We start from the raw sequence: 20,776 nt of genomic DNA on the forward strand, positions 1-20,776 counted from the left end.
AAAAGGATTGAGAACGAGCGGGCACAGATTTAAAATGATTTGCAAAAGAAGCAAATGTGATGTGAGATAAAGCTTTTTCGCACAGCGAGCGTTTCGAGTCTGGAATGCACTGCCTGGAGTGTGGTGGAGGCAGGTTCAATCGAGGCATTCAAGAGGGCATTAGATGATTATTTGAATAGAAACAATGTACAGGGGTACGGGGATAAGGCAGGAGAATGGCACTAAGTCATAATGCTCATTTGGAGAGCCGGTGCAGACAAGATGGGCCGAATGGCCTCATTCTGCACCGTAACATTCTGCAATTCATACCTTACAGTCAATGTCCCAGGCTCCACCATCACCATCCCAGGGGATGTTCTGTCCTATTGGCAGGACAGACCCACCAGAGGTGGTGGCACAGTGGTATACAGTCAGGAGGGTGTAGCCCTGGGAGTTCTCAACATTGACTCCAGACCCCGTGAGGTCTCGTGACATCAGATCAAACATGGGAAAGGAACTCTTCTACTGATTACAACCAAGCCATCCCTCAGCTGATGAATCAGTGCTCCTTCATATTGAACACCACTTGAAAGAAGCACTGAGGGTAGCAAGGGCACAGAATGTACTCTGGGTGGGGGACTTCAATGCCCTTCACCAGGAGTGGCTCAATAGTACCAATACTGACCAAGCTGGCCAGGTCTTGAAGGACATATCTGCCAGACTGGGTCTGTGGCAGGTGGTGAGGGAACCAACAAGAGAGAAAAACCTACTTGACCTTGTCCTCACCAATCTACCTGTCACAGATGCATCTGTCCATGATGGTATTGATAGGAGTAACCACTGCACAGTTATTGCAGACACAAAGTCATGTTTTCACATTGAGGACACCTTCTATCATATTGTGTGGCACCGCCACCATGATAAATGGGATAAATTCAGGATAGATCTAGCAGTTCAAAACTGGGTACCCACGAGTTTGTGGATCATTAGCACCAGTAGAATTGTATTCAACCACAATCTGCAATGTCAGGGTTTAGCATATCCTTCATTCTACCCTTACCAACAAAGCCTAGGGATCAACCCTGGTAAAATGAGTGCTTGAGAGTTTGCTAGGAGCAGCACCAGGAATACTTAAAATTGAGGTATCAACCTGGTGAAGCTACAACACAGGATCGCATGTGTGCCAAACAGGGAAAGCAGCATACGATGGAGACAGCTAAGCGATCCCACAACCAATGGATGAAATCAAAGCTCTGCAGTCCTGCCGCATCCAGTTGTGAATAATGGTGGACAATTAAATAACTAACTAGAGGAGGCGGCTCCACAAATATCCTCATCTTCAATAATGGGGGAGCCCAGCATTTCAGTACAAAACACAAGGCTAAAGCATTTGCAACCATCTTCAGCCAGAAGTGGCAAGTGCATGATTCACCTCAGCCTCTTCCAGCATCACAGGTGCCAGTCTTCAGCCAATTTGACTCATTCCACGTGATATCAAGAAACGGCTGAAGCCACTGGTGCATCAAAGGCTATGGGTCCTGACAACATTCCAGCAATACTACTGAAGACTTGTGCTCCAGAACAGGTCGTGGCCTTAGCCAAACTATTCCAGTACAGTTACAATATTGGCATCTACGTGACAATGTGGAAAATTGCCCAGGTACATCTTGTCCACAAAAGCCAGGACAAATCCAATCTGGAAAATTAGTATCAAATCAGTCCACTTTCATTTATCAGCAAATACGATAGAAGGTGTCGCTGACAGTGCTATCAGGTGGCATTTACTCAGCAATCACCTGCTCAACGATGCATAGTTTAGGTTCTGCAATGACAACTCCGCTCTAGACTTCATTACAGCCTTGATCCAAATACGGACAAAAAAGCTGAATTCCTGAGGTGAGATGAGAGTGACTGCCCTTGGCATCAAAGGGTCCTAGCAAAACTGAAGTCAATGAGAATCAAGGGGAAAACTCCACTGGTTGGAGTCATGCCTTGCACAAAAGAAGATGGTTGTGGTTGTTGGAGGTCAGTCATCTCAGCTCCAGGACATCACTGCAGGATTTCATCAGGGTGGTGTCCTAGGCCCAACCATCTTCAGCTGCTTCATCAATGACCTTCCCTCCATCATAAGATCAGAAGTGTGGATGTTCGCAGATGATTGCACAATATTCAGTACTATGCGCAATTCCTCAGGTACTGATACATCAAAGGCTATGGGCCCTGACAGCATTCCAGCAATATTACTGAAGTCTCATGCTCCAGAACTAGCCAAACTATTCCAGTACAGCTACAATGTTGGCATCTACGTGGCAATGTGGAAAATTGCCCAGGTATGTCTTGTCCACAAAAACAAGGACAAATCCAATCTGGCAAATTAGTGCCAAATCAGTCCACTTTCATGCCGGCATGCAGCAAAACTTGGACAATATCCAGGCTTGGGCTGATAAGTGATGAGTAACATTTGCACCACTCAAGTACCAGGCAATGACCATCTCCAACAAGAGGGAATCTAACCATCTTCCTTTAATGTTCAATAGCATTAACATCACTGAATTCCCCCATCATCAACATTCGTGGGGTTGGGGGGGGCGGTGAAGGTGGTAGTTACCATTGACCAGAAGCTTAACTGGTCCAGCCTTATAAATACTGTGGCTACAAAGTTCAAAGACTTGGAATTCTGTGGCAAGTAACTTAGTTCCTGACCCACCAAAGACTGTCCACCATCTACAAAGCACAAGTCAGGAGTGTGATGGAATTCTCTCCACTTGCCTGGATGAGTGCAGCTCCAATAATAACACTCAAGAAGCTCGACACCATCCAGGACAGATGGCATCCCATCCGCCACCTTCAACATTACTCCCTTCATCATTTGTGCAGTAGTGTGTACCATATACAAGATGCAGCAACTTGCCAAGGCTCCTTCAACAGCACCTTCCAATCTCATGACCTCTACCACCTAGAAGAAGGAGGACAGCAGACGCATGGGAACACCACCACTTGTAAGTTCCCCTCTAAGTCACACTCCATCCTGACTTGGAATTATATCGCTGTTCCTTCACTATCGCTGGGTCAAAATTCCTCACTAACAGCATCTAACCACGTGGACTGCAGTAGTTCTAGAAGGCAGCTCACCACCACCTTCTCAAGAGTAAATATATGGATAATAAACGCTGGTCTTGCCAGCAATTCTCATATCCCAAGGATTAATTTTTTAAAAAGCCCCACAGAATAAAACTTCAGCTTATTGAAGTTGATATTATTCCCAAACAGGCCATCAAAATGGCTGCCAACATGTTTAGATATATTTCTGGAGGTTTCATCAAATGACTGCCCCTACCCTGCCTCCAACCACCCATCCAATCAAACAACCTTTTCCTCCAATCCAAAATGTTTACAACTAGTAAGATTTCGAAAAATGAGAAAAACATGATTTTTAAAATATTCCCATGACTTTTTTCCTGGGTGTCATTAGCTGTAGTATTCAGATTAATCCTTCATTCCTCAAGACTTCTGGAGTGTTGGAAAACTGTACTCACAAAAGATAAAAGCAAAATACTGCAGATACTGGAAACCTGAAACAAAACCAGGAAATGCTGGAAAAGCTCAGCAGGTCTGACAGCATCTGTGGAGAGAGGAACAGAGTTAACATTTCAAGTCCCTATGGCTCTTCTTCAGAGCTAAAGAGAAGTAGAAATGTGGTGGAATTTATACTGTTTGAGGGAGGGTGGAGCAGGTAAAGCAGGATAGAAGGTCAGCGATAGATGGGGGCTAAGGAGAGATTGACAAAGATGTCATGAACACAAGACAAAGGGAGTGTTAATGGCAGTGGTAAGGGCTAAAGAAGGTGCTGATAGAGGCATAAAGCTAAGAAGGCAGAATGTGTGAATAGCAGAACAAGGGTGAGCACTCTGTGAAAGAACAACATGGAACAAGTCACAGATGGCCCTTTTGTTGGGGGCGGGGTGTGGGAAGGGGGTGGTGGTTGGGGAAAGGGATAGGAAAAGGAATGAAAAAGGGATTTTAAAAAAATGAATAAATGAATAAAAATAAAAATAAGTAAATTTTAAAAATAAATAAAATAAATTTTTTTAAAGGGGTGAAGATCGAGGAGAGTGTTCATGGTCTGAAGTTGTTGAACTCAAATGTTAAGTCCGGAAGGCTGGTAAGTGCCTAACTGGAAGATGTTTGCATTGGGGTTCACTGGAACATTGCAGCAGGCCAAGGACGGACATGTAGGCAGGATGGTGTGTTGAAATGGTAATCGACAGGGAGGTCTAGGTCATGCTTGCAGACTGAGCGAAGGTGTTCCGCAAAGCGGTCACCCAGTCTGCATTTGGTCTCCCCAATGTAGAGGAAACCGCATTGGGAGCAGCGAATACAGCAGACCACATTGAAGGAGGTGCAAGTGAAGTGCTGCTTCACCTGAAAAAGGTGTTTGGGCCCTTCGACAGTGAGGAGGGAGGAGGTAAAGGGGCAGGTGTTGCACCTTCTGCGATTACATGGGAAGATACTCACAAAAGAATGGCCAGGGTAGGCTGAATGGCTTCCTTCTGTGCCTGAACAACTCTATGACATCTTCATAAAAGCTGATAGTGCAAACCAACCCTGAATATGTTGCTTGGTTACATTGGGAATGCAGTTAGATCTGAGCGTACTCAACATCCCATCAGTTGCCTGGGGAATTCTTGAATATATTCACCTCAAACTCTTTACCTCTTTACCCCTGCTGTAGATGTGGGCTGATGCTTACCATAGCTACAGACCTGGTACTATGGATGAATGCAGTGACTGATGATTCGATTCACATGGAATTGGAGGTTGAGGAGCAGACTGCACACAATGGGAGCAGCACACGCCTTACAGGTATCTTCATGTGTGGGCATCAAATATCCCATAATACCTCAGTTCCTTACTTTCTGTTTTTTCCAGGGTTATTTTTTGCAAAACAAGACAGTGATTTTTCATCCAGTCAGTTACTTTACATGGACAGGAAGGTGCAAAGTGACGGTCTAATGTTTATCTACTGGGAGACTTGAGGGAAAATGATAAAGAGAGTTACTTTCATTGAGCATTTTCATCCCAGCTTCATAGCAACATAGGCAGGGAAGCAATTACCAGACTACTCTCTGTGAAGTATAGAGCAACAGAGGACCTTGGAATGCGTGTCCACAGATCCCTGAAGGCGGCTGGACATGTAGATAAGGTGGTCAAGAAGCATATGGGATACTTGCCTTTATCAACTGAGGCATGGGGTGAAATTGTCTCAGAAATGGCAAAGTCTGATATTGGGTGGGGCAAGGGGCATTTGACCCGACGGCAATGACATCTTTTTCTGCTGCATTGTGTGGCACTTTGTTTAAAAAATGCAGAGGCACGGGTTTCAGGTTGTATCGCTGGCGTGGCGGCCTCCCACCCCCACAGTAACCTCAGGCCTTCAGTAATCCAGGCACCATATTTAAAGGGCGCCCCTGCACAGAGCTAGCTCTCTTTAAGGCATCGGAAGCTGCTAGAAAGTCATGGCTGCCAACGGAGGGGGAAACATGCTGCCTCCAAATTTAGTGACGTCTCCCTCGAGTGCCTATTGGGCACAGCACCGCAAAATCCTCTACCCCCGCTCTGGGCAAAGACCAGCAAGCAAGGTTACCAATCCAGCATGAGAGGTGGTAACAGTGGTGGTCAGCACCAACGCCCTGCAAAAGAGGACAAGCACCCAGTGCAGAAAGAGGATGAACGATCTCCTCTGTTCCACCAGGGTAAGTTACTCTTCTCATCACTCTCAACCCATACCTCAGTTGCTGGAGCTGCAAAGGCAAGCTCGGGAACATCAGGAAGGGATGTCCGCTGCACTCCTCAGATTGCAAGGTATGATGGAGGAGTCCGTCCGCCTTCAGTCTGAGGTTGTAGCGCTGGAATGCCAACAGACCGAGATCAACGCTGGTAGGATGGTGGCCGCCATGGAGACCTTGGTCCAGGACATCAGTCCTGCACTGCTGCAGGAGCTACACTTCATCGCTGAGGCACTTGCTGGTATCCATCAGTGTCAACGCGAGGCGGGGCATCTCAAGCTCACTCCAGCTGCCCCTTCCTCTCAAGGAGTCAGCCAGGGGCCCTCAAGCACCCATAGGGAGGAGGATCAGCAGGTGCACACCCTGGTGCCATCCACCCAGTGACTCCAGGAGTGTCCAGACCACTTCCTGTGACCCCAGCAGCTCTGGCTCTGAAGGCCGAGGAGGGTGGCACTGCCACACAACAGGACCCGAAAGCAGGCCAGTGCCCTCCAGGTCTTGGCCCTCCAGAGGATGCCCATCAAGGTCATCACAGACAAGAGGGTGTAATAGTCAGCAGGCTGCCACCAGCTCCACTGTGGATGTCAGGGGAGCACCAAGACGTAGCATCAGGGTTAGAAAGGTCAAGAAGATTTCATTGCACAACATGGGCATGGGTGTTAATCACTTGTACTTAATGTTGACCATTATAAATACACTCCCAAGAATGTCTCCTTGTCTATGGCTCCCACTCACCCCTGCCCCTCATCTCAACAACATTCCTGACAGGTGAAGGTGTGGTGCTGAAGGGAACAAGTGATGAAGCTTGCCAAAGGATAAGTTGTCTTAAAGTCCATGTGTCCGATATACCTCAGTAGCATCTCGATGATATGAGCTTCTTCACAGAGCGTACGTGCGCTGCCCTCAGCCAGACAGGTGTCAGATGTTCCCAGATGCAATGTGAAGATCTCCAGACTGTCCTCACTGCACCTCGTCATCATCCTCCTGGAATTTTGCGGCAATTGGGGGCCTCACGACTACACCTGCCTCATCTGGCCAGTGCAATGGCCTCATCGCCTGCACCCTCACCTTCCTGGGCCTCATCACCCTCATCCCCTTCGACTTCCTCCTCATCGGAGGAGACATGCAGCTCTTGCATCTCCTCATCATCCAGGTCCTCCCCCCATTGCCAGGTTGTAGCACGCAGCAAGCCACTATGAGCGTGACACCCTCTGGAGAGTTTACTGCAGTGCTCCACCAGATCTGTCCAGGTACTGGAACCTCATTGGGCAATGATGTGCTCAAACCAAACTCCAGGTTGCAGCATGAGCCTTGTTGTACCTTCTCTCACCAGGAGTCCAAGGCCGCCGCACAGGTGTCATCAGCCATGTCCTTTGCAGGTAGCCCTTGTCCGTAAGAAGCCAGCCCTGCAGCCTGTGTTGTCCCTGGAAGATGTCAGGGATCTGAAGCCTGCTGAGGATGTATGAGCCGTGGTACTTCTGGGGTACCTAGCACACACCTGCACAATCCATTTGTTATAGTCATAGACCAGCTAAATATTGAGAGAGTGGAAGCCTTTGTGGTTCACATACTGGATTGATTGTTGCCAGGGAGATTTAAGAGCCACGTGGGTGCAGTCGATGGCACCCTGAACCTGTGAAAATCCAGAAATCTGAGCAAATCCCAGTGTTCTTGCTTCCTGGCCTGCCTGATCCCTGTTGAAATTGACAAAGGTGTGTGGGTTGGCTAAAAAGGCATCCGTGACCGCCTGGATGCATTTGTGGGTGGAGGCTTGAGAGGTCCTGCAAAGATCCCCAGTGGAGCCCTGGAAGGAGCCACTGCCACAGAAATTAAGCACAGCGGTAACTTTGCCAATGGCAGTGGATGCCCTCCGAGTCCCCGTGGTGCCAAATTCTGTAGAAGGTGGCATATGTGCATGACCAGTTTTCTTGACATGCGCAGGCATCAGCAACTGATGCTCGCTCATCTGCAGGTAACACATGCAACATCTATAGACCCTGGATCTAGCGATGCACCTATGAACGACGGCTCTGTGGGGTTCATCCTCTGCGTGCGGAGAAGGCCGTACCATTCCTTGGTCTTCAGGTTTCTGGTCCTCCCTTTGGCAAGCCAGGCGCCTCCATCGCATTCTTCTCCTTTTTCTCTCCTGCCTGGAAGCAATGAGGCAGACAGTGAGATCACCAGACTCCATCTTCCTGATGGTCTCCTCACTGCAGTGTCAAAGAGAGAGACGCAAGGGTCAGCAATTGTTTCCTAAGGACCACTCTTGGTCAAGTCATCGCCTGCAGCTGCCTCTCAAGGCTCCTTAACGCATGCCAGAGAGTCCAGGCCACCACATGGATGCCCAGTGTTTAACGTGCATGATGGCTCACCATGCCCGCACCCAGCACCGCCCCACACCACATGACCAAGTGGTGGCAGCTTCAGCCACTCAACTGCTTCCTGAACTCTCATCTCAGGTGCAGTCATTGTACTAACCTGGACTTCAAGGCTTCGCGGTTTGCTTGTACCATGAGGGTGAGTTTTCAATGTCAATAAAACATAATGACTAAGAGCACACCCCTCAGCCAGTGTTCGATGGCCACCTTTCCCAAGAGGATCCTCAAGCTTGCCCGATTGGGCAATGGTTCTGAGGCACCATAGCACTCATTCGAGTTTGAAGTCTGCGCGTGAGAGGATAACAGTAGAGGAGCAATCACTGGCATTGTTAGGAATTAATGCTGCTTGTGTAGACACAATTGCTCAACTAGGCTGACTCCAAGCATGTCAATTGATCTCAAGTTAAACACACTCAACTGCAGTGGAGTGCTCATCTTTGACACGTTTTGCCATTAGCCCGGCCGTTTTCTTCCCACCCCACCCCACCCCTGCATGTGTTTGTGCTCAAACTTCAGTTGGTGCTGCCACTGGCACCCCTGGCACTGTCACCCTTGTCCCAAGGCTGCCCCTCACCCTTCCCCTTTGCATTGTCACCCTTGCTCTGGCACCACAAGCCAGCCATGAATACGCCACTGCGGAGACTTGACTGTGCCCCCCCCCGAATCAGAGCTGCTGAGATCATCGTGAGTGCTGGGCAAAGCTGTGTGCATTCACCTCTGAAATTACCTTGAAGTTGAGGCTACCAGGCTCACGCCTTTTAAAGGCAGTTGTAAATCACGGCTTCATGAAATCATGCCATCATGGGATTTAAATTTGACATGGGGGAAAGATTCAAGTGTGTGGCCTCAATAATTAGATGCTAATTTATTACAATTAAGTTCCCGCATTCGACAGCAGGAAACATGGCCCACCATTGACGAGAGGAGGGGACAATCACGTTCTGGATTTATGTTGTCGGGAAATGCAGCTAGGGCCTTCTCGCGAGATTCTTCAATCTCGCCACCTGCCTGCTGCAAATGGGGGCGGAAAATCCCGGCCACAGAGTTTCAGAGCAAGGAGGTTATGCTGCAACTGTATAAAACACTAGTTAGGCCACAGCTGAAATACTGTATGCTGTTCTGGTCATCGCACTATAAGAAAGATGCGATTGCACTGGAGAGGGCACAGTGGAGATTTATGAGGATGTTGCCGGGATTGGAGAATTTTAGCTCTGAGGCTGGGGTTGTTATCTTTCAAACAAGGGAGGCTGAGGGGTGATTTCATTGAAAGTCATGAGGGGTCGGTAGTGGATCTTCTTCTTGAGTTCTCTGCCTGAACAGGTCCGACCCACAGCACCATGACTTGCACCACAGGTAGGGAAAGGAGGCAGGTCCCAAATCCACCCCAGCTGGAACAGGGACGAAACTCTGTGCTGTTGGCGCCAATATGACCCACACTGGCCACCATAAGATGTCCATGTTGCTCTGGCAACATACACTTTTACATGCATCTTATGGACCTAATGGAGGTCTTTAACATTATAAAGGGATTTGGTAGGGTTTGTAGAGATGTTTCCACTTGTGAAGGAATTCAAGGGGAATAAATATAATAGAAACAGAAAATGCTGGAAATACTCAGCAGGTTTGGTACCATTGGAGACCGAAACAGTTAATGTTTCAGGTCGATGACCTTTCATCAGAAATGGGAAAAGTTAGAGATGTAATAGGTTTTATGCAAGTATACAGGCAGGGAAAGGGAGGTAGGTGGTGGGTCATGCAAAGCACAATAGGGAAGGTCTGTGATAGGGTGAAAGGCAGGAGAGATTAAATTTCAAAACAGATGAAGGGAAAAGGGGGTGCCCTTAAGTATAAAATGAAATCACTCATAAATCCAATAAGGAATTCAGGAGAAACTTCTTTACTCAGAGTGTGGTTAGAACATGGAACTCACTGCCACAAGGAGCAATTGAAACAAATAAGAGATGCAGTTGAGGGAAAGCTAGATATATATATAAGGGGCAAAAAGATATGTTGATAAGGCAAAATGAAGTGGGAGGAGGCTTGTGTGAAACATAAGTAATGGCACAGGGCAGTTGGAATTATTGTGTGTTTTAAATGCTATGTAATTCAAAGTACTCCCAGCAGAGGGTGGATATAATGAAAATAATGGAGATATTTCTTGTTATTCAACTCATCAAATTTGATTTGTTTTTATAGATGACATCAACATTGTAGCCTACAGCTGTCAGAGTGAGCTGTGCACTATTTTTCGAAAGTGTGTTGTTATCATGTACCCTTTTAACATAGAATACTGCCTCATCTCCTCTGCCATGCTCTACATCATGTGGACAAACATCGGAAGAGCCATTGACCACCACATAACTCATACAAGTTACAAGTTCAGAGGTTATGGCCTTCTTTTGGGACCACTGCTGGGGTTAGTGGTGATAATCATTGGATTGTGTATCTTCATCCTGTATCAGATAGAGATTTCAACTGATCCTTCACAGCCCAAACCCTTTGTGCAGTTCTATGTTTTCCACATCATCTTGCTCTCGGTCATGTCTCTCTGCTCTCTAGCTGGTACAGCCATCCACAAGTTGAGGGAGAGACATGTTGACACCAAGGAGAACCCAACTCGCAGTCTAGATGTGGTTCTGTTGCAGGTAGCTGCGCTTGGCCCATTGTGCATCTCTTATTTCTCTATCGTGGCCATTGTGTCCACCCATCTCAGGCAGCCCGTGGATATTCTCAATCTCACCTACTCCATGCTCATAATCATCGAACACATACTGCAGAACCTCTTCATTATTGAGGGTTTGCATAGACAACATGGTGCAGAAGAGCTTTGTTTAAGATCTGGGGAGATGAGTGAGGAGGACCTCACCACTAACCCTCAGCAGGAGACACTGCCCTTAGAGATAGTCAATGATGTTCATGAGCCCACTACAGCAGCAACATTAAACACAATTACTGATGGACAAGATGAGCCAAGTAATGCTAATGGAGTGATCAACTGTTCATCCAAACTGGACTTGAGAACTTCCCAAATGTCGCTACAAACGAACAGCAAATTCAACTGGAAACAGAAGGTCCTGAAAGAGATCTCTATGTTTATGATCATGTCCAACCTAATAGTAAGTTACCTTTGGCTTCTTTTATTACAATTTTCCTCCTTACCCCTCTTTTCCTGGGCTAGCCGATAGTTCCACAGATTCTGGTGGCTCACCCACCCCCACTTCCCCAAACGTTATGGTTGGCAGATGCATCAGGTACGAACATAGGAACAGGAGGAGGCCACTGAGCCTCTCGAGTCTGTACCTCCATTTGTGGAAAAGCCTGCACAGAAACAATGGACCGAATGGCCTCTTCCTGTGTTGTAACCATTCTATGATTCTATGACTGACCTGTATCTCAACTCCATTTACCCACTTTTAACCCAATCCCCTTGATATCCTTATCCAGCAAAAATCCATCAATAACAAAAACAGAATTACCTGGAAAAACTCAGCAGGTCTGGCAGCATCGACGGAGAAGAAAAGAGTCGACGTTTCGAGTCCTCACGACCCTTCAATAGAACTGAGTATAGTTAGGAGAGGGGTGAAATATAAGCTGGTTTAAGGTGGGGCGGGGGGGAGAGAGAAGTTGAGGGGGCGGGTGTGGTTGTAGGGTCAAGCAAGCAGTGATAGGAGCAGATAATCAAAAGATGTCACAGACAAAAGGATCAAAGAGGTGTTGAAGGTTATTATCTAAGAAAATGTGCTAATTAAGAATGGATGGCAGGACACTCAAGGTACAGCTCTAGTGGGGGTGGGGTGGAAAGACTGACAAGGTATTAGTTGTAGATTTTAAAATAATGGAAATAGGTGGGAAAAGAAAAATCTATATAAATTATTGAAAAAAACAAAAGGGAGGGGGAAGAAACAGGGTGGGGATGAGGGGAGGGAGTTTAAGATCTAAAGTTGTTGAATTCAACATTCAGCCCAGAAGGCTGTAAAGTGCCTAGTCGGAAGATGTCCATCAATCCATCAATCTCAAGTTTGAAGTCTCCAATTGACTCCCAACATCAACAGCTATTTTGGGGGAGGGGGGGTAATGTTTCTAAATTTCCACTACACTTTGCGTAAAGAAATGCTTTCTGATTCCACACCTGATTGGTCCAGCTCTATTTAAGGCTAAGCCCCACTGTTCTAGATTCCTCCACCAGAGAAAATAGTTTTTCTGTACCTCCACTACTATATCCTTTTAACATTTAAATACCTTGATTAGATCACCCCTTAATCTTCTACACTCAAGAGAATAGTTTATGCAACTTGTTCTCATAATGTCACCCTTTAAGCCCTGGTATCATTCTGATGAATCTACTCTGTTAATGCAATCGAAATAAACAGCCCAAGTGGCAATTTCTTAAGTTTAAGGAGTGGCATTAGAAATATTCCAGTTTAACACACTGTCTGAGATATAATTCAGGCCTTGCAACATGCTGCACATTCATAGCACTCTCGCCTCTGAGTTAGAGAGTTACAGGTTCAAACTGAGTCCAGAAATTTGAGCCCATAATCCAGGCTGAATTGTCTGTGGGAGTGCTGCAGTGTTGAAAGTTGAAATGTTAAACTGAGGCCCCACATGCCCTCTCAGGTGGATGTAAATGATCCCTTGGCACTATTTCAAAGAAGAGCAGAGGTGTTCTCTCTGGTGTCCTGGCCAATATTTATCCCTCAACCAACATCACTAAAACTGATTAACAGGTAATTTATCATATTTACCTGACTCATTCGTTTGGGAAATGTTGAAATCAAATCAGCCACTCGAGTTATTTCCCATTAGATTCCATTGAAGTAAAATCAGGTAGAAATAAAACAGCTGGTCAATTGGATCCAGGTATGACAAGTTAAAATGACTTGGTGTTTGTGGGATCATGTTGTGTACATTCTGGAAGCACTTTGGGACGCCCCGTGGATGTGAAATCCAACCTATTTCCAGATCTATCCTAATCCTGTTAAGAATTAACAAAACTGTAAATGCCACAGAATAAGCTCAACCACTCAGTGAATAGTGAAGGCAGTTTGGTCTGACATCTCCATGATTATAGAAGTTTAAAGCTTGGAACAAATCCATTCAACCCACCATGACTGTGCTGGCTCTTCACCACAGTAAACTGAAGATAATTCCACTGCCCTTCTCTCCCCACAGTCCTGTGTCTCCCTCTGCTTCAAATATTTATTTATTGTCCCAAAAAGATGCAATGGTCTCAGCCTTAACTACTCCCTGTAGCAAAACCCTCCCTCCTACAACCCTCTAAGGAGATTTCTTTGTATCTTCCTCGCTCTCGTAACTATTCTATATTCATGACCCCTTATCACTGACTCCCCAACAAGTCCCTGTTCGCTCTGTACAATGTTAAAACCTCAATTAAACCTCCTCTTACCTTTCTCTGCTCCAGTGGGAACTGGTGAATCTTCACAGTACTTTCACTATAATGGAATGCCTAACCAATGTTTTTGAACAAATTTATCATTAGTTCTTTACTATTGCACTCCATGCCCCTAATTGTAAAGCCCTAAAAAAACTTTATCTCAAGCACTCATGACTTTCACTATGTGTTTGACCTCTTGCATTGCTCCATTCATTCTCTCTCTATTGAGTTGATAATCCTATTGCTTGTTTTCTTCCATTTAACCCAAAAGTGCTGGATGTTGGCACTGTGCAAAGTGGTTCATTCCCTGTTGGCATTCCTCAACAGTGTCCCAACTAACTTTGTTACAGCATGGGCTAGACGCACAATAAATGTCCCTCTACCCTGGCCCATCAAACAATCTCAAAGCAGTTAACATAAGAACATAAGAAATAAGAGCAAGAGTAGACCACATATCTGTCAAGCTTGTCCTGCATTTAATATGATCATGGCTGATTTTTGGCTTCAACTCAAATTTGCAGCCTGCTCCCCATATCCCTTGACTCCCTGAGAGACCAAACAGCTGTCCATTTGAACCTTAAATATATTCAGCGATGGAGCATCCACAACCTTCTGGAGTGGAGAATTCAAAAGATTTACAACCCTTTGAGTAAAGAAATTTCTTCTCAACCCATTCCTAAATGATTTGCCCCTTATCCTGAGACTATGCCCCTGTGTTTGAGACTGTGTGTGTACCCTGTTAAGTCCCTTCAGAAGCTTGTATTTATCAATGAGATTACCTCTCATTCTTCTAAACTCCAGAAAATACAGAGCCAATTTACTCAGCTTCTCATCACAGGACAACCCTCTCATCCCAGGGACCAATCTAGTAATCCTTCACTGTACTGCCTTTCAATCCAAGTGTATCTTTTGATAAATATGGAGACCAAAACTGCACACAGTATTTTAGGTGTGGTCTCAGCAAAGCCCTGTACAATTGTAGCAAGACTTAGAACCATAGAAAAGTTACAGCACAGAAGGAGGCCATTCGGCCTATCTTGTCCATGCCAGCCCGAGGACACCCAGGTGCCCTTTCTAATCCCACCTTCCTGCACCGGCCCATAGCCCTGCAGCTTACAGCACTTAAGGTGCAGATCCAGGTACTTTTTAAAAGAGTTTAGAGTTTCTGCCTCTACCACCAACTTGGGCAGTGAATTCCAGACACCCACTACCCTCTGCATTAAAAAAGTTCTTCCTCATGTCCCCCCTACATCTTCTGCCACTTATCTTGAATCTATGTCCCCTGGTTCTAGAATTCTCCACCAAGGGAAACTTCTTTATTCTTGTGCTCCAATCCCCTTGCAATAAAAGCCAACATGCCATTTGTCTCTCTTTTGCTGTATGAAATACTAACTTTCCGTGTTCCTTGTATAAGTACACCCAAGTCCCTTCGAAAATCAACATTTAAGTTTCATGCCTTTTAAAAAATATTCTGCATTTCTATGCTTACTACCAAAGTGAATAGCCCCACACTTCCCCATATTATAGTCCACCTGACACCTTATTGCCCATTCACTTAAACTGTTTATATCTCTTTACAGCCTCTTTGTATCATTGGCAAACTTAAGATACATTACTCTCTGTCCCCCCATCTAAAACATGAATATAGATTGTAAATAGTTGAGGCTCCAGCACTGATCATTGCAGCATTTCATTGGTTACAACCTGCCAACTTGATAATGCCCCATTTATCCCTATTCTCTGCTTCCTGTCCGTTAACCAATCTGCTATCTATGCTTTTATATTGCCTCCAACTCCATGGGCCCTTACCTTGTGTATTAACCTTTTGTGTGCACCTTATGGACGTCTTTTGGAAATCCAGGTATATTATATCTACTGGTTCTCCTTTATCTACCCTACTAGTTACATCCTCAGAAAACTATAAAATTGTCAAACACAATTTCCCTTTCGTAAAACCATGTTGACTTTGTCTGAGCATACTATGCTTTGCATTATTAAAACTTCCTTAACAATAGATTCCAGCACTTGCCCGATGTCTGATGTCAGGCTAACTGGCCTGTAATTTCCTGTTTTTTTCTCTCTCCCTCCTTAGTAAGCTATGTTCGGATCTTGCTGACTTTCTTGTTTTCAATGGAATGTACTTTTGTTGAATGTTTTGAATTTTTAAAAAATGTTTCGAATCTGAAGGGACCATTCTAGAAATGCACAACACAAATGAGACATAGAGTAAACCCACCCACCCCTCCCTCAAAGCGAGCCATCAAACATTCCCAGATCAGGTATAAAACAGTGGTTACACACAAGAGTAAAGCTCCCAGAACAGTTATGGCATCAGTTATATACAGACTAAAGTGCTCTCTACACTGTTGCACCAAACATTCCCAGGGCAGGTATGGCACAGGTTAGATACAGAGTAAATCTCCCTTGACACTGTCCCCATCAAACGCTCCCTGCTCATACTGTCTCGGAGCACAGACTTGGTTACACTGCCCAGGAACAGAGATGCCTAGCACTATGCGTGCTGTAATTGTTTGGTTTATTTATGCATATGTCAGTGTTTTTCTACTACTTGTACTACGTTAAATGTTTTTCAGTAATAATTGAGTAATATGAGTAATAATTGACTCTTGATTTGTGCCTAATGGCAGATGTTATCCTAGAGGGTGACTGACTGAATCTTGTTCCTTTCCAGCTCTGGATTATACCTGCATTTGGAGCTCATCCCCAGTTTGAAAATGGTCTTGAGAAACGGTTCTATGGGTTTTCGGTCTGGTTTGCCATTCTGAATTTTGGGCTGCCATTGGGAGTTTTTTACAGAATGCATGCAGCTGGTAATCTCCTGGAAATCCACCTCACTGCCTGATCCCTCAATCTGTTAGTGAAGAGTAAATCACCTGATTCTTGACTCCCTCTTACTGAAGTGTAAATCACTGCCTGATTCTTCACTCTGTTACCGAAGAATAAATCATTGCATGATTCTTCGCTCTGTTACCGAAGAATAAATCACTGCCTGATTCTTCACTCCATTACTGACGAGTAACTCACTGCGATTCTTCACTCCATTACTGACGAGTAACTCACTGCCTGATTCTTCACTCCATTACTGACGAGTAACTCACTGCGATTCTTCACTCCATTACTGACGAGTAACTCACTGCCTGATTCTTCACTCCATTACTGAAGAGTAACTCACTGCCTGATTCTTCACTCCATTACTGACGAGTAACTCACTGTGATTCTTCACTCCATTACTGACGAGTAAATCGCTGCCCGATTCTTCACTCTATTACTGACAAGTAACTCACTGCCAGATTCTTCACTCTGTCACTGAAGAGTAAATCGCTGCCTGATTCTTCTTCATTACTGAAGAGTAAATCACTGCCTGATTCGAAATATTGACCATTGGTTGAATGCTTTGGAGGTGAGCTGTCATTATTTAGTGTAATGAAAAGGGTTGTAGGGAACTCAGCCATCATTTTACTTGTTGGAAATCCAATGTTTTTTGAGTTGACACAGATTCACTGTTGAAGTGGTGAAGGGGTCAGAGAACCAGTGTGGAAATTCTAACAGATAAAGAAGGAACCAATGTAAAATAAAGGTTGTATTCCACACAATTCTGCAACATAAACCTCATGTTGCAATTGGACAATTGATTGGGCATTGCACGTTTATGTGCACCAGGTGAAATAACAAGGAACTGCATGTGGCTCCAACAAGAGAGACAGAGGGAGACTCTGGCAGAGATTAGCTCAAGGGGGAGACAGACATAGACTGGCATAAGGGAGAGATGTGGAAGAAATTAGCCAGGAGGTTGCAGCAAACACAAAGATTTTCAGAAACAATACATACCAATGAACTGGTCAAGGACATCCCATCATTGAAAGTTTTCTCCACCAACCCTGGGCCAGCAACCGATCATTTGTTCTGAACCTGAACTGCTGTATACGAGAGTCAAAGCTCCAGGTGACATGGAGAGAATTTCATTGCCAGGATGTGCGCGGGATGAAATTGTACTGATGAAATTGTGTGAATGTTGGATTGATGTAGATTGTCAATGTACAACCACAGCAGCTCTAGTGTACGTGACTGGAACACTAACCACTGGCAGCTCTGGTCCTGACTGAGTGGATAGCTGGCAAATTGTGTCGGTGATCAGAGGGTGATTCTGATGTGGTGATGGCCACTTAATTCTTTCAAATGTCAATTGTAGTAATAACCAGACAAAGCATGGGAGCTCCACTGAATACCCAGTGCATTAGGTACTGTACAAGGGACAAGTGGTGCCCGATACATAGCTTTAAGCCGTGGTTCAGTTGGCACCAATCTCGCTTCCGAGTCAAAAGGCCTGTGTTCAAGTTTCATTCCAGGACTTGAATACAAAATTCTAGTCTGACATTCCAGTGCAGTACTGAGGGAGTGTTGCACTGTCAGAGGTGCAGTCTTTCAGATGAGACATTAAACTGAGACTCCAGCTGCCCTCTCAGGTGGATTTAAAAGATCCAATGGCACTTTTCGAAAACCAGCAAGGAAGTTCTCCCCAGCGTCCTGTATTTATCCCTCAATAAATGTCACTAAAATAGATTACCTGGTAAGTATCACCCTATTGTTTGTGGGAGCTTGCAGTGTGCAAATTAGCTACTGCGTTTCCCAATAACAGTAATGACCATACTTCACTTTGGGATGATTTGAGGCCAGGAAAAGCATTCCTTGAGTGAACTACAGGAGGGAACAGCCTCATTGAAAGGAATTTAAAAAGCAATTGTTCACAAGCTTCTGAAATGACTCTTTTGAATACTTTGCACTTCCGAGTGCAGAACCGAGCTCAGACAATCCTTAATGTGGTTGTCAGTGACCTAGAGGAGTCTGTCCATGGATCCTGATACCTGACCATTTAGAAATCAATTGCTTTGGCCCTGGTGGTTTAAGATTTTGAGGGGGAGAACTCAACATTTACAACATCACCCCTCACAGGTGTCAGTGCAAATGCACAGAGTCAGTTAGTAAAATCAAAATTATTTTCGAGCCAGTATTTATTTCAGAGAGGTGAGAACTTTCCACAACAAGGGACCAGACCAGTTATCAGCTGGTTTCTCTTCATTAAAACTGAAGGGTCCAATGGCCACTGGGAAATTGAAACCATCATTTTAAAAAATATACTATATATCAAAATCTTCAGTCAATAACTTTAAGGGTGATTATTCGCTGATTAATACATAAGAACATAAGGACTAGGAGCAGGAGTAGGCAATTCAGCCCCTCGAGCCTGCCCTGCCATTCAATACGATCATGGCTGATCTCATTTAGGCCTCAACTCCAATTTCCCACCCTCTCCCCAATAAGAATACTAGTTGTAATAAATAAGCTAACAAAATAGGTTTGATTTCAGCAAATTTTAAACCGTGGATAGCCTCACACAAATCCAACTTGCATTTCTAAAGCACCTTTAATGTTGTAAAATATTCCAACGCACTTCACAGAAGTATTATAAAACAAAATTTGACACTGTGCTACATCAGGAGCTATTAGTACAGGTGACCAAAAATGTGGTCAAAGAGCTAGGTTTTAAGAAGTGTCTTAGAGGAGAGAGAGGTGGCGAGATCCAGCTGGTGAGACTGCACTCACCTCGTTCCATTCTTATCTATCCAATCAGAACCAGAGAATCGCCTGCTCCTGCACAATTACCTCTGGAGACCCCAAATATCTATCCCTGGCCCCCTCTCATTTCCCATCTCCATGCTGCCCCTCAGCAACATCACCTGAAAACACACAATTAGATTCCACTTGTCATCCAGTACTGGATAAGCAGAAATTTACTCCAACTAAATATTGGAAAGACCGAATACATTGTATTTGGACCCTGCCACAAACTCTGTTCTCTAAACAGCTACTCTATCATTCGCCCTGGTGATTGCCCGAGGCTGATGGAAGGGGTCATCAACGATGCTATCACATGCCACTGACTTAGCAATAGCCTGCTCACTGACACTCAGTTTGGGTTTCACCAGGGTCACTCAGCTTCTGACCTCATTACAGCCTTGGTTCAAACATGGACAAAAGAGCTGAATTACACAAGTGAGGTGAGAGTGACTACCCTTGACATCAAGCAGCCCTAGCAAAACTGGAGTCAGTGGGAATCAAGGGAGAACTCTCCACTGATGGGGTCATACCTAGCACAAAGGAAGATGGTTGTGGTTGTTGGAGGTCAATCATCTCAGTTCCAGGACATCATTGCAGGAGTTCCTCAGGGTAGTGTCCTAGGCCCAACCATCTTCAGCTGTTTCATCAATGATCTTCCTTCCATCATAAGGTCAGAAGTGAGGATGTTCGTTGACGACTACACAATGTTCAGCACCACTCGCGACTCCTCAGATACTGAAGTAGTCCATGTCCAAATGCAGCAAGACCTGGACAATATCCAGGCTTGGGCTGACAAGTGGCAAGTAACATTCACACCACACAAGTGCTAGGCAATGACCATCTTCAACAAGAGAATATCTAACCATCGCCCCTTGACATTCAATGGCATTACCATTGCTGAATCCACCACCATTAACATCCTGGGGGTTATCATTGACCAGAAACTGAACTGGACTAGCCATATAAATACTGTGACTTCAAGAGCAGGGCAGAGGCTAGGAATCCTGCAGTGAGTAACTAAACTCCTGACTCCCCAAAATCTGTCCACAAGGCACAAGTCAGGAGTGTGATGGAATACTTTCTACTTGCCTGGATGAATACAGCTCCAACAACACTCAAGAAGCTTGACACCATCCAGGACAAAGCAGCCCACTTGATTGGCACCCCCTTCAACAAACATTTACTCACTCTTGACAAACAGTGGCAGCAGTGTGTACCATCTAAAAGATGCACCACAGAAACTCACCAAGACTCCTTAGGCAGTACCTTCCAAAACCACAACCACTACCATCTAGAAGGACAAGGACAAGGGTAGCAGATAAATGGGAACAACACCACCTAGAAGACCCCCTCCAAGCCACTCACCATCCTGACTTGGAAATATATCGCCGTTCCTTCACTGTCACTGGGTCAAAATCCTGGAGCTCCCTTCCTAACAGCACTATGGGTGTACCTACACCACAGGGACTACAGCAGTTCAAGGCAGCAGCTCACCACCACCTTCTGAAGGGCAATTAGGGATGGGCAATAAATACTGGCCTAGCTAGTGAAGCCCACATCCTGTAAAACAAAGAAAAAAAAATGACCAGGTCGTTCAGAAA

General features: G+C 45.2%; 1 protein-coding gene across 1 annotated transcript in view; it reads left to right on the top strand.

The window, feature by feature from the left end:
- LOC144699680 (proton channel OTOP3-like) overlaps positions 1 to 20,776 on the top strand; it is a 46,823-nt gene extending 26,047 nt beyond the window's left edge. The window contains exons 5-7 of the mRNA XM_078570817.1: positions 4,712 to 4,842; positions 10,340 to 11,259; positions 16,231 to 20,776. Of these exons, the coding sequence (XP_078426943.1) occupies positions 4,712 to 4,842; positions 10,340 to 11,259; positions 16,231 to 16,401 (1,222 nt within the window). The 3' untranslated portion in view covers positions 16,402 to 20,776. The remainder of the gene's footprint in view (positions 1 to 4,711; positions 4,843 to 10,339; positions 11,260 to 16,230) is intronic.

This window comes from Cetorhinus maximus, chromosome 24, assembly GCF_964194155.1.
Source record: "Cetorhinus maximus chromosome 24, sCetMax3.hap1.1, whole genome shotgun sequence".
NCBI lineage: Eukaryota > Metazoa > Chordata > Chondrichthyes > Lamniformes > Cetorhinidae > Cetorhinus > Cetorhinus maximus.